The sequence below is a fragment of the Pecten maximus genome, chromosome 15, assembly GCF_902652985.1.
Source record: "Pecten maximus chromosome 15, xPecMax1.1, whole genome shotgun sequence".
Classification (NCBI taxonomy): Eukaryota; Metazoa; Mollusca; class Bivalvia; order Pectinida; family Pectinidae; genus Pecten; species Pecten maximus.
This window is the reverse complement of record NC_047029.1, coordinates 31,497,305-31,511,042: the sequence shown is the minus strand read 5'-3', so window position 1 is coordinate 31,511,042 and position 13,738 is coordinate 31,497,305. Positions and strand designations below refer to the sequence as shown.

Here is a 13,738-nt window from a genome sequence, read left to right as displayed (position 1 = left end):
CGCTGTGAACAACCTTCATTAGATATCCCTTTCTCATCATAACCACACCCCTCCAGACCTGTGGCACTTTTTTCCAACTAATCCCATCTTACAAAGTCAGGAAATAATTGAAGTGCAAATGAAAATCTTTTTAAAGTGCACCAAACAAACTCATTTCCCTCCTTGTTTTTATGTCCACTTTATCAATCACGCTGACATTTTATGGTTACTTCGTAACACAATACCAAACTGATCCTTTTACGCTGCATCCATGGGTGGTTGTAAGTGTTAGTTTGGAATGGAATTTAATGTCCATGGAGAGTGCAGTTTGGATAAGTATCTGTAGTATCTACACCCTATAGGCCCAATCATCAGACATATATGTAGGCCCAATCATCAGACATCTATGTAGTATGATAGTGAATGGCCTTTATTTTGGAGAGAAAATGTCATTACCATTTTAACAATCTCTCTTTTCACCAACATTTTATGACATGGATGTTGATATTAACATATCTATCTGCAAATAAGCCCCTGACAACATTTATAAGCTGTGATCTGTCTTTATTTTTGCAGAGTCAGCAATTTCAAAATAGAAAGTTGGATGTGATTTACAAATATTCCCTAAATTTCCCAAATCTTCTGATGGCCTCCATCAGATAATAGATTTAACAGGACACAATTTGGCAAATTACAGTATTTCATCTGATGTGAAATTATATACCAATGATGATCAATCTGAAAGAAACGAAGTGAACCCGTCCCCCAAGTATAAAGTTCGAGGGACAAGCAGAGTAGGAGATAGAGTGTGGACAAACTTTTCTCTTGAAGTAGGTCAAAGGCCAAAATGTAGGTCAGAGTGACCCATTTTTGATACATGACAAGCTGCCTCACACAGGTGAACCCATACCCATGTATTAAGTTCCAGTAACAAACAGTGTTGGAGATGGAGCCCAGACAAGAATAATGTGTGGAAGGACGGCCGGACTGTCAGAGGGACACAAAGCAAAATTTTGGTCCTCACAGGTTCCCAGTTGGGGACTAAAAGATACCACACAGTATCGTTTTATGAAGCCCAAGGGACGAGTTTATAAAATCTTATTCAAAGTAAAGGGATGGGCTAACTGCAGGACTATGAAATACTATTTGTTAGCATTTTAACTGAAGCACAATATACATTGGTTGGCTTATTACCAGGCTTGGGCTTATTACCAAACATGGACTTATTAACAGACATGGGCTTATTACCAAACATGGACTTATTAACAGACATGGGCTTATTACCAAACATGGGCTTATTAACAGACATGAGCTTATTAACAGACATGGACTTATTAACAGACATGGGCTTATTACCAGACATGGGCTTATTGACAGACATGGGCTTATTAACAGACATGGACTTATTGCTGGATAAAAAAAGAGTACCTCTTCCTAATACAGACACACTTTGATTCCTTCAGAGATTAAATCAGAGGTCAACTTATGGTTCTAGTGCCACTTTAACACAGTAAATATGGAGTAGAGGATCTTGTAGAGAGCACCTGTGCATAGACAGGCACTAGCCGGGGGCACAATGAGCTGAAATTTGGCATCTAGTAACAAGACATTTGTCTGAAAGGGACTGTATTCAGTTGTAAGAAATCTTTTTTAATATTGAATTACATACAAGTATTTAAAATCTTGAAGAACATATTTTAAAATCTGAATTTTATGGAATTTCATGTATCGATTGGCTTTCTAATGTAGATGTCTAGTCTTTCTCAGCTTGATGTAGACACCACCATCTCAGATAATTACACATCAGGACAGTAGTTCAGGTCCAATAAAACAACAGCTATATCCTTCCATCCTTAACACTTTCCATCCAAGCACATAATTATCTGATAACAACATAAAACAAACTCCAAGTAATGAAAAAAAGGACTTTCTAAAGAATTCAAGATGGTTACCGACTATGTATACGAGAACAGGTACCAAAAATATAGCCAAAGTTCTCCTTGGAGAAAGGAGCCATACCTTGGAGCCATAAAAAAACAAATTATGAAAAAAGGCTGATGGCAAATTCAGATATAGTATGGTACAAATTATGAAATTTGTGAAGAGTTGATGCATGTAACAGATTGGTGCCTCTATCATTAAGAAATGCATTGAAGTATTGCCATATAATATTTGGCAGATGTATGTATAAAGGCCCATAGTTGCCGTATCATTGAAGAGGCTACCAGCCCTTTTCACATCATTACATTTCAATTATCAGCAGGATTTGAAGTCTTGAAGTGGTAATTGGTATCTGTTATAGAAATTAAAATGCACTTTCTGAAAAATTCACGAAATGTATTCCTTCAGTTTTTAATATTTTCCTATCCAATATGTTTACTGCCATATTTACTTCTAAATGTGATAAAAAGCATCAAAATTCATCTCAAAAACAAGAGTTGTCAGATGACAACATTATTCGCTGAATGGATTGAAATTTGGAATTATTTTTTAAAAGTAGGCCAAAGGTCATGGTCAAGGACAGCAGGTCTGCAAATGTAGAACCAATGGAAAGATCTTGGCACACGGAACACTCATGAAGTATACCTATAAGCTGTATTTTCATTAGTATTGACACAAGACTGTTTTATCCAAAAAAACCTTCAACTTATAGCTGTCTACAGACGCCAACACAGCGCCGAAGTAAAGCAATAGCTCCCCTGGACTTCATCTCGGCGAGTCAATAAGCCCATGTCTGGTAACATGCCCACTGTATATCCATTACAGTTAATGTAATATGCTAACAAATCTGAATATCTATTTCATTGTCTCCAAATTCAATAATCAGTCCACTATTGTTTGGCCCTTGGTGGGAAAGAATAAATAAGGTATTGAACTATTTGAAAAACATATTTTCAAAAAGTTATTCACAACATTTAACACTCGTAGAGAAACAGCAAGCAAAACAGTTATTCTAGTGTTAGATTTTACAGTTTCGGTAACATTTAATGGCCATATTGCTCAATGAAAATGGACAGTTCATCTTGGAGGTCGTAATATTTCATTTACTGTCTAAATGCAGCAGATGGTATCACAGTTACTTTATTGAAAATTTGATAAAAACCGGTGTTGTTAAGTAAAAATGTATGTGAAAAGGTCAGACAAGCAGGAATGAGATAAGAACTCTGCCAGCGGTACTGAATAATTTATACCTTACCCCTGATAATACTGTCAGTTTTACATCTGAATCCAAATACCACGGCAACATTTCATCATAATAAACTCAGGCTGCTTTCAGTTCTCCTAACAGGAAATCTTATATTTTATTTTGTGAATTATTTTGGTGTCATTTTCAACGAAATCTTTAAATGTCATCAGAACTGATCAAATATAGAAGTTGCTAGATATGCAAATCTCTATACTGTATTTACCTGTAATAAGCCAAAAGGCCCAAAACATAACCACTAAAAACAGGGGTATAAGCTATAAGCAGGATTAAGTAATAACTTTGTTAGCATGCATATATACTAAACTGTAATAAGACCTGAATCTGGGCTTATTACCTGGCTTCTTGTGCTAATCACCAGATACTGGATTATTACCAGACATTGGCCATGGGTTATATTTTTTATTGGCAGACATGACTTTATTACCAGACTTGCTTATTGCCAGACATGGGCTTATCACCAGACATTGGGTTACTGTCAGACATGAGCTTATTGCCAGACATGGGCTTACCACCAGACATGGGCTTATCACCAGACATGGGCTTATCACCAGACATGGGCTTATCACCAGACATTGGGTTACTGTCAGACATGAGCTTATTGCCAGACATGGGCTTATCACCAGACATGGGCTTATCACCAGATATGAGCTTATTACCAGACATGGGCTTATTGCCAGACATGGCCTTTAATTACCACCAGACATGGGCTTACCACCAGACATGGGCTTATCACCAGACATTGGGTTACTGTCAGACATGAGCTTATTGCCAGACATGGCCTTACCACCAGACATGGGCTTATCACCAGACATTGGATAATTGTCAGACATGAGCTTATTACCAGACATGGGCTTATTACCAGACATGGGCTTATTGCAAGGCATTACATTATTGCCAGATGTGGACTTATTACCAGCATGAGTCTCTTGCCAAATGTGAGCTTATTACCTGTAGAAATTGGCTTATTAACTGTAGACATTGGCTTATTACCTGTAGACAGATTGGCTTATTACCTGTAGACATTGGCTTATTACCAGGCTTGGAGTGTATTTTATCTCAGACATGGGTCATATAGTCATATATGCTTATTACCAAATATTTATTAGCAGACATTTTCTTATTGGCAGACATGAGTTTTAAATACCAGGCATGGGCTTATTGCCAGACATGAGTTTTAAATACCAGGCATGGGCTTATTGTCAGACATGAGTTTTAAATACCAGGCATGGGCTTATAATTGTCAGACATGAGTTTTAAATACCAGGCATGGGCTTATTGTCAGACACAAGTTTTAAATACCAGGCATGGGCTTATTGTCAGACATGAGTTTGAAATACCAGGCATGGGCTTATAATTGTCAGACATGAGTTTTAAATACCAGGCATGGGCTTATTGTCAGACATGAGTTTTAAATACCAGGCATGGGCTTATTACTTGATGAATATATTAGTGTCAGAATTAAATAATTAAATTAAATGATTAGAAAATACCAAAATAATTGACCAATCAGAAAGCCCGACATATATGTCAGCACCTGGACAGGGGGAACTACTTTTTTAGGGAACTGTAGGCCTAGTTAGCATACTGGGTAGGTTTTTCGTTGATAAAAAATGTAATAAACAGAATATCTAACAGTGTCTTCAGTAATACCAAATATATTTCCAGTTCATGGGACTGGATATCTCAGTAAAGTTGTCCAGTTCATGGGACTGGATATCTCAATAAAGTTGTCTAGTACATGGGACTGGATATCTCAGTAAAGTTGTCCAGTTCATGGGACTGGATATCTCAGTAAAGTTGTCTAGTACATGGGACTGGATATCTCAGTAAAGTTGTCCAGTTCATGGGACTGGATATCTCAGTAAAGTTGTCCAGTTCATGGGACTGGATATCTCAGTAAAGTTATCCAGTTCATGGGACTGGATATCTCAGTAAAGTTGTCCAGTTCATGGGACTGGATATCTCAGTAAATCTGCCCAGTTAACAAATACTACATTTTGATGTTAATGCAACAGTATGCCTTAAGTTGCGATATTTTCAGAAAATTTCCAGATTTAGTTACTTAATAATCTCTCAAAAATATCAATTGTCCGGTGTGTCTGCCAATACAGCACAATCTCTGTTTTCTCCAGTATCAATTTAATCAACAATATTCTTAAACTGTACAAAACAATTTTCTAAATCTATCCAGGATAACCAGCCTTAATTTCCCTGTATTATCTTTTTTGTCACATCCATTAAAAAAAATCACCAAAGAGTTATATCTGATGAAATATCAGCTTTACAGTATTTCCATTGTACGTTACCGTGGTAACAAATGTCGTGCCTTGACGACAATTTTGTACAAGCAGGTTGATTAGCTTTTTAGGATAAGCTATAATACATTTTATCTATATAATGAGACACAGAACCAGGTAAATATGTTTAAAAAAGACATGTAAACCATTTTCCCACAATATCAACACACATTATGCCACCAAAGCAAAATCAATACTGTAAATTAGAATCAGATTGTCTCAAGAAGTCTCTGTGGAAATCAAAACATCATTTCAAGCAACATAGGTCTATGTTTTAAATGTAATGACATCAACTTGTTAGCTCAAAAATGATGCATGATGAAGAATGGAGGATGTTTATTTCGGATGTTACATCTTTTAAACAGCTTTATTTAAAGGTCATATAAAAATTGTGTTCACATATGATGGAGCCAGTCATATAAAAGTTAGTGTCACATATCATGGGGCTGGTTATATAAAAGTTAGTGTCACATATCATGGGGCTGGTTATATAAAAGTTAGTGTCACATATCATGGGGCTGGTTATATAAAAGTTAGTGTCACATGATGAGGCCGGTTATTGTCCACATATAATGGTTGTTTGAAGTTAATTTACTGCCTGCATGACTCTATTGCTTGGTTTCTTCTCAGCAACTATAATGGTACGTAAATGTTCTGTCAGAGGGGCCAAGAAAAAGCAATAGTGTTATCATACTGAAATGCCACATATGGACATGGTGACATCTCGTGACATCCCGCCAAGTCATATCATACCACAGACAACGGCAAAATAGTCGTTAATGCTAACTTCTTATTGTTGGTTCAGGAAGACTGGTAGGAAACACCAATTTAATAGACTTACCGTATTTATTCTAATAAACGCCCCAGGGGCGTGAAATTTTTCCAGGGGGGGGGGGGGGGGGGGGGGCGTTTTATGGAGATCAAAATTTCAGAGTCGGTAAGTTGTGAGATCTGTTGTATGTACCCATTTCACACCATGAAACATATAGTGGTACTGTTACTGAAACTTTGTTTTGTGGTTTGTGTTAGTTCTATGTTGGATATCCTTTAAATAATTACCTCTGGACACACATGGATGGATATATAACTGTGGCACGGTAAGTTCTTTTTCTCGAATCGAGGAATTTTTCTTTCCATAAAAGGGGGGGGGGGGGGGGGGGGGGGCGTTTATTAGGGTGGGGGCATTTATTAGAATAAATACGGTAAGTCTTGGTAAGGGGACATAATGTATAATATTATAATATTGGCATTATAAAGCTTCAACATTAAGACCAAAAATAGAGATGGTCAAACTTTTAAGATGATGGAATACATTATTTCACATCATTTAGTAAATTTCTATTACACAAGCAATATCTCTAATGTGTGTTAAAATTGCAATGAAATAAAACTTGGAAAATCAATTGAGGAGGATAATTACATGATTTATCAATATAATTACATCATTTATCAAACACATTAAAAAATTATCAAAACTTCTGCTTGTTATAGCCCTTCAAACATTTCAAGGAAACAAAATCAATCAAAAAGACATTAAATAGACAATTTTGTCAGTTCCGAAGAGAAAATAACAAATATTCAGCTAGAACAATCAATAATGTATTGCTGCTTTTTTTTGTGACAAAATTATTCAATTGAGAATTTTTTTTCTTTTCATATTGCCTGAGGATGAAGGGGCTATAGTTCAAGGACAGCAATTAACAAGCATCACATCGTCACTTCGTTAACACCAACTGATAGATTTGTAATCACTGAAAGTTTCAACAGGTTCTAATTATATCAGATTAAGAGTTTCTGTTGCTCAGGACATCGTAATGATTTCAGGGGGTATTTTTAACACATATCATTTTCCAATCAAATTGAAAAAGGCCACAAATCCATTAAAGATCCACAGTGTCTAACCAATTGGAGGGATTACTTCCAATCAATGAAGTTAAGAATCACAGCTGAGTCATCTTGAGTCCCTGTTAGCTACACAAAAATGTGGCCCAATAGACCTGTATAATTACACAAAAATGTGGCCCAATAGGCCTGTATAATAACACAAAAATGTGGCCCAATAGGCCTGTATAATTACACACAAATGTGGCCCAATAGGCCTGTATAATTACACAAAATATGGCCCAATAGGCCTGTATAATAACACAAAACGTGGCCCAATAGACCTGTATAACTACACAAAAATGTGGCCCAATGGGCCTGTATAGTTACACAAAAATGCGGCCCAATAGGCCTGTATAATTACACACAAATGTGGCCCAATAGGTCAGTATCATTTCACAAAAATGTGACCAAATAGGCCTGTATAATTACACACAAATGTGGCCCAATAGGTCAGTATTATTTCACAAAAATGTGGCCCAATAGACCTGTATAATTACACAAAATGTGGTCCAAAAGGCCTGTATCACTACACAGTAATAAAACCCATATCGCTGATGGGCTAAGTCTTTTTAAAATGCTTGATGTTATACAAACCAATCACTCAATCATACTTCAAGGCTTTGACACTTTCAATTGTGTTGTCGTAATTAGAACTAGTTCACTAAAATGGAAAGGTTCCATCTGAATAATACATTGCTTAATTTTCAAATCAAATAAACAAACAACCTTAACAGTTAAACAGGGTCATTTTGAGGTAGTCTCTTTGTAGTTGCTGGTAGCCACCTCACTCCAAATCATTCAGAAGGCCCATCGCCTGCTGTAGCTAGAGTAAAGTATCTAGCCCATCACATGCTATAGCTAGAGTAAAGTATCTAGCCCATCACATGCTATAGCTAGAGTAAAGTGTCTTGCCCATCACATGCTATAGCTAGAGTAAAGTGTCTTGCCCATCACATGCTATAGCTAGAGTAGAGTGTCTTGCCCATCACATGCTATAGCTAGAGTAAAGTGTCTTGCCTATCCCAAGCCATAGCTAGAGTAAAGTATCTAGCCCATCACATGCTATAACTAGAGTAAAGTGTCTTGCCCATCACATGCTATAGCTAGAGTAAAGTGTCTTGCCCATCACATGCTATAGCTAGAGTAAAGTGTCTTGCCCATCACAAGCTATAGTTAGAGTAAAGTGTCTTGCCAATCACATGTTATAGCTAGAGTAAAGTGTCTTGCCCATCACATGCTATAGCTAGAGTAAAGTGTCTTGCACAATGTCTGCTATAGCTAGAGTAAAGTGTCTTGCACATTGCCTGCTATAGCTAGAGTAAAGTGTCTTGCCCATCACATGCTATAGCTACATTAAAGTGTCTTGCCCATCACATGCTATAGCTAGAGTAAAGTGTCTTGCCAATCACAAGCTATAGTTAGAGTAAAGTGTCTTGCCAATCACATGTTATAGCTAGAGTAAAGTGTCTTGCCCATTACATGCTATAGCTAAAGTAAAGTGTCTTGCACAATGTCTGCTATAGCTAGAGTAAAGTGTCTTGCACATTGCCTGCTATAGCTAGAGTAAAGTGTTTGCCCATCACATGCTATAGCTAGAGTAAAGTGTCTTGCCCATCACATGCTATAGCTAGAGTAAAGTGTCTTGCCAATCACAAGCTATAGTTAGAGTAAAGTGTCTTGCCAATCACATGTTATAGCTAGAGTAAAGTGTTTGCCCATCACATGCTATAGCTAGAGTAAAGTGTCTTGCCCATCACAAGCTATAGCTAGAGTAAAGTGTCTTGCCCATCCCAAACTATAGCTAGAGTAAAGTGTCTTGCACAATGCCTGCTATAGCTAGAGTAAAGTGTCTTGCACATTGCCTGCTATAGCTAGAGTAAAGTGTCTTGCACATTGCCTGCTATAGCTAGAGTAAAGTGTCTTGCACATTGCCTGCTATAGCTAGAGTAAAGTGTCTTACACAATGCCTGCTATAGCTAGAGTAAAGTGTCTTGCACATCGCCTGCTATAGCTAGAGTAAAGTGTCTTGCCCATCACATGCTATAGCTAGGGCAGTCCTGAACCTTGATAAAACAGACAAGCTATGGGTCAAATCATGCACACACTTCAGATCTATACATGAGGAGTTATCCATCAGAATAAAGGATATGAGAAGTCTGAAGAAGGGGTGTAGCTAACATATAAATCTAAGGGAGAAGGAAATGGACTGGAGGATTTTACCTGATTCCGTGGCAGGTACTGACGGCCACACTGGACCACTGATCCTTACGTACGTAGCCATGGTAAAAACAGTGCTCCACCGTCTGTAACAGACAACACACATTTGATAACATCAAATCTGGAATCGGCATTTGTTAACTTATTCTTTAGGATGTATATAACTGCTTCATTTTCTGTAAGTAAATCATAAAATAAACATTTGGTAAAATGCTGAATCAAGATAGCATACATAAAGATATATATATTTTATAATGTACATTTGCTTAAAGAAACATTGTTATTCCACAACAGTAAAATATATAAGATGTAGAATGCTGCATATCCGAGTGCCCTAGCTTATCTGATATTTCCTGTAGTAAGAAAATCACATGTCTGCAAGTTAAAGCATCTGTATAACTGAATAAATTATTTGTCCCCTGAGCAGTTTGGATATGTCACATTTTCTGTTAACATACTGCAATGTTATGAAGGATAAAACTGCCAAATAGTGTAATTATGTTTATCAAGGTCGAGTTGAATATATCCAATGTGCCTCACAAACTACAATAAGCCCCGATGATATTTTGTAAGTTTTAAATTTTTACCACAACAGAAAAACCAAAGTATTGGGTGGGATTTTCTGATTTATCACTGAAGGAAAATAGAATACCTAGCAAATCCTAACTTTACAAAGACAATAATATTATTATCGGATATATATGGTATATTATGAGGCAAGCAAACTGACAATGAATAGTGCTACAAGAGGACAAGAATCTTTTTTAAAGTTTGCTGCCTTTTTCATCATTTTTCAATTGTTTCATTAATCAACATCGTTAATGAATTTTGTAAAACAGATACAGTTGGAAATATAAAACAAGAGATCCCAGAGGGATCTTGGCGCCCACCATTGAATGTTCTTCATAGGTTCCATGTCAGATTGATCTTTTCTCTACTTTTCTCTTCTTCTAAGTCTTACTAATCTGTGTAAATTCAAAAGAAACCTCTAGTACTTTTCAAACAAGGGGAACCTATATATGGAATTTGAGAAAGATTCCTTCAGTACTTTCTGAGAAATAGCGATAACAAACTTCAATTGTCAAAATCCAAGATGGCTGCCTGTCGGCCATGTTGTTTTCTGATTGGTCTCAAAATGCAATATGCATAACTAGGCACCAAGGGGAACCTACATATGAAATTTGAGAAAGATCCCTTCAGTACTTTCTCAGAAATAGCGATAACAAACTTCAATTGTCAAAATCCAAGATGGCTGCCTGTCGGCCATGTTGTTTTCCGATCGGTCCCAAAATGCAATATGCATAACAAGGCACCAAGGGGAACCTACATATGAAATTTGAGAAAGATCCCTTCAGTACTTTCTGAGAAATAGCGATAACAAACTTCAATGGTCAAAATCCAAGATGGCTGCCTTTCGGCCATGTTGTTTTCCGATCAATCCCAAAATGCAATATGCATAACTAGGCACCAAGGGAAACCAACATATGAAATTTGAGAAAGATCCCTTCAGTACTTTCTCAGAAATAGCGATAACAAACTTCAATGGTCAAAATCCAAGATGGCCGCCTGTCGGCCATGTTGTTTTCCGATCGATCCCAAAATGCAATATGCATAACTAGGCACCAAGGGAAACCAATATATGAAATTTGAGAAAGATCCCTTCAGTACTTTCTCAGAAATAGTGATAACAAACTTCAATGGTCAAAATCCAAGATGGCTGCCTGTCGGCCATGTTGTTTTCCGATCGGTCCCAAAATGCAATATGCATAACTAGGCACCAAGGGGAACCTACATATGAAATTTGAGAAAGATCCCTTCAGTACTTTCTCAGAAATAGCGATAACAAACTTCAATTGTCAAAATCCAAGATGGCTGCCTGTCGGCCATGTTGTTTTCTGATTGGTCTCAAAATGCAATATGCATAACTAGGCACCAAGGGGAACCTACATATGAAATTTGAGAAAGATCCCTTCAGTACTTTCTCAGAAATAGCGATAACAAACTTCAATTGTCAAAATCCAAGATGGCTGCCTGTCGGCCATGTTGTTTTCCGATCGGTCCCAAAATGCAATATGCATAACAAGGCACCAAGGGGAACCTACTTATGAAATTTGAGAAAGATCCCTTCAGTACTTTCTCAGAAATAGCGATAACAAACTTCAATGGTCAAAATCCAAGATGGCTGCCTGTCGGCCATGTTGTTTTCCGATCAATCCCAAAATGCAATATGCATAACTAGGCACCAAGGGGAACCTACATATGAAATTTGAGAAAGATCCCTTCAGTACTTTCTGAGGATTAGCGATAACAAGAATTGTTTACGGACGGACGGACCACGGACCACGGACGCAGGGCGATTTGAATAGCCCACCATCTGATGATGGTGGGCTAAAAAAATGAATTATTAAATAGTGCAGTTGCTCCAAGATAAAAGGATCTCGAGACAAAGGAAATAGGAATGAAATCGGCATCAATGTTACTTTCACTTTACAGAGCAATATCTAGTATGTATCAAGATTTACAAAAATATTGAGACAGGCATCACTGGCAGAGCGTTTGACCAATTCTACCAGTACCAGGACACTGTGCCTATGGAATGTATAGTGACCAGTATCTCTACCAGTACCAGGACACCCTGTGGAATGTATAGTGACCAGTATCTCTACCAGTACCAGGACACCCTATGGAATGTATAGTGACCAGTATCTCTACCAGTACCAGGACACCCTATGGAATGTATAGTGACCAGTATCAGCCATTTCCCCAGGGTATTTAGAGGCTGGAGGCCAGCATGAAGGCTCCTGATTATTGACAACAAAATGAAGGGAAAAGAGGACATTTACCACACCACTGACCAGATCAAATCCTAGGAGGAAACATGAGATCTAGATCTTGTAAAGGTCACCTACATATAAAACATTAAGGCAATAATGCAAGTCAGAGTTATCTCCCTTGAAAATATTTTGCTTTAGTACATTTTGTGGAGTCAGATTGCAAGAAAGGAAATTTTCTTTTTTATTACTTTTATTTTTTATTCCTAATACCATTCAATGGAAACATAGCAAATACATAATCTCTTTTTGATATATTCTTCAATTTGTTTGGCTGGTACTGATTTTTGTTTTTCGTTTTGTGATAATTGCGGATGTCTACTTCCGGACAAAATGGATGCAGGACAATACAATGACTCGGGGCAGATTTGTGTGGCCGTTTGGCGCGTTAGACAGGTGACCGCTTATTTAAGGTTCATTATATAGTGTTTTCCATCGGGCGGACCACAAACGGAGATGTCAATTATTCAAGGTAGCCGCTTACTCAAGGTGGCCGTTAGAGCAGGTTTGACTGTATTTAAACAGGGGGAGAACACAGTTCTTCTCAGGGGGAATATGGCACCAACAAAAGGGATACTAAAAGCATCAGTATATTGATTACCACAGCAACTTCTATAATTGGTTTCAAATTGGCAAAAACTTTCTTTCATTTCCAGGCCCCCAATTGTGTCATTACCGGGTACTGTTAAAATCTCACGAACTGTCAGGCACGAGACGAAATAGTCAGGCGCAGAAGTCAATTGTCTCCACATCTATAAACGGTTATTTCCTAGGGGATTGTATTCCTATTGCCTCACGTTTTTCATTCTTGAATAAATGGTAAATCTGTACTTTAGCAGTCTGATAATATGAAAAAATCATATCATATATCTGTATCTAAAGGAATTTTTAAGTCTCTATATTTCCACACAAATTTTCAGAACATTATTATGTGGCCCTATGCATATTTGGCAATTTTTTCCATATTTCAAAGTCATATTTTACGGTTTCTTTCCAATAGAAATATTTTGTGTCACTTTTCGATACACATTTGGATGTCATTTTTGATAGACATACAGATGTACTTTATAAATTAGGTAGACATTTTGGTCCATTTTATATCGATGTTTTCCCCAATTTAGTAGAGCTCTCCAGAAAATTTACTTGGAAGCCAATTTTTTTTTTTTTTTTATTCTTGATGATGTCCCAAAAACTAAACCTTGTAAATTACCATTAGACCTAGCTATGTATGTATATATATAGCACATAAGTCAATCTTTAAAATTTGTATCAAAAGCTTACATTAATAAGCTACATGTACCACAATTCAAAGTTCAGTTTAT

At 37.1% G+C, this 13,738-nt stretch overlaps 1 protein-coding gene across 2 annotated transcripts in view; it reads right to left on the bottom strand.

Annotated features, from left to right (window-relative positions):
• Positions 1-13,738, bottom strand: part of LOC117343443 (disintegrin and metalloproteinase domain-containing protein unc-71-like) — a 104,974-nt gene that overhangs the window by 39,330 nt on the left and 51,906 nt on the right. For both annotated transcript variants that reach the window (XM_033905791.1, XM_033905792.1), the window contains exon 5: positions 9,589-9,671. In XM_033905791.1, the coding sequence (XP_033761682.1) occupies positions 9,589-9,671 (83 nt within the window). The remainder of the gene's footprint in view (positions 1-9,588; positions 9,672-13,738) is intronic.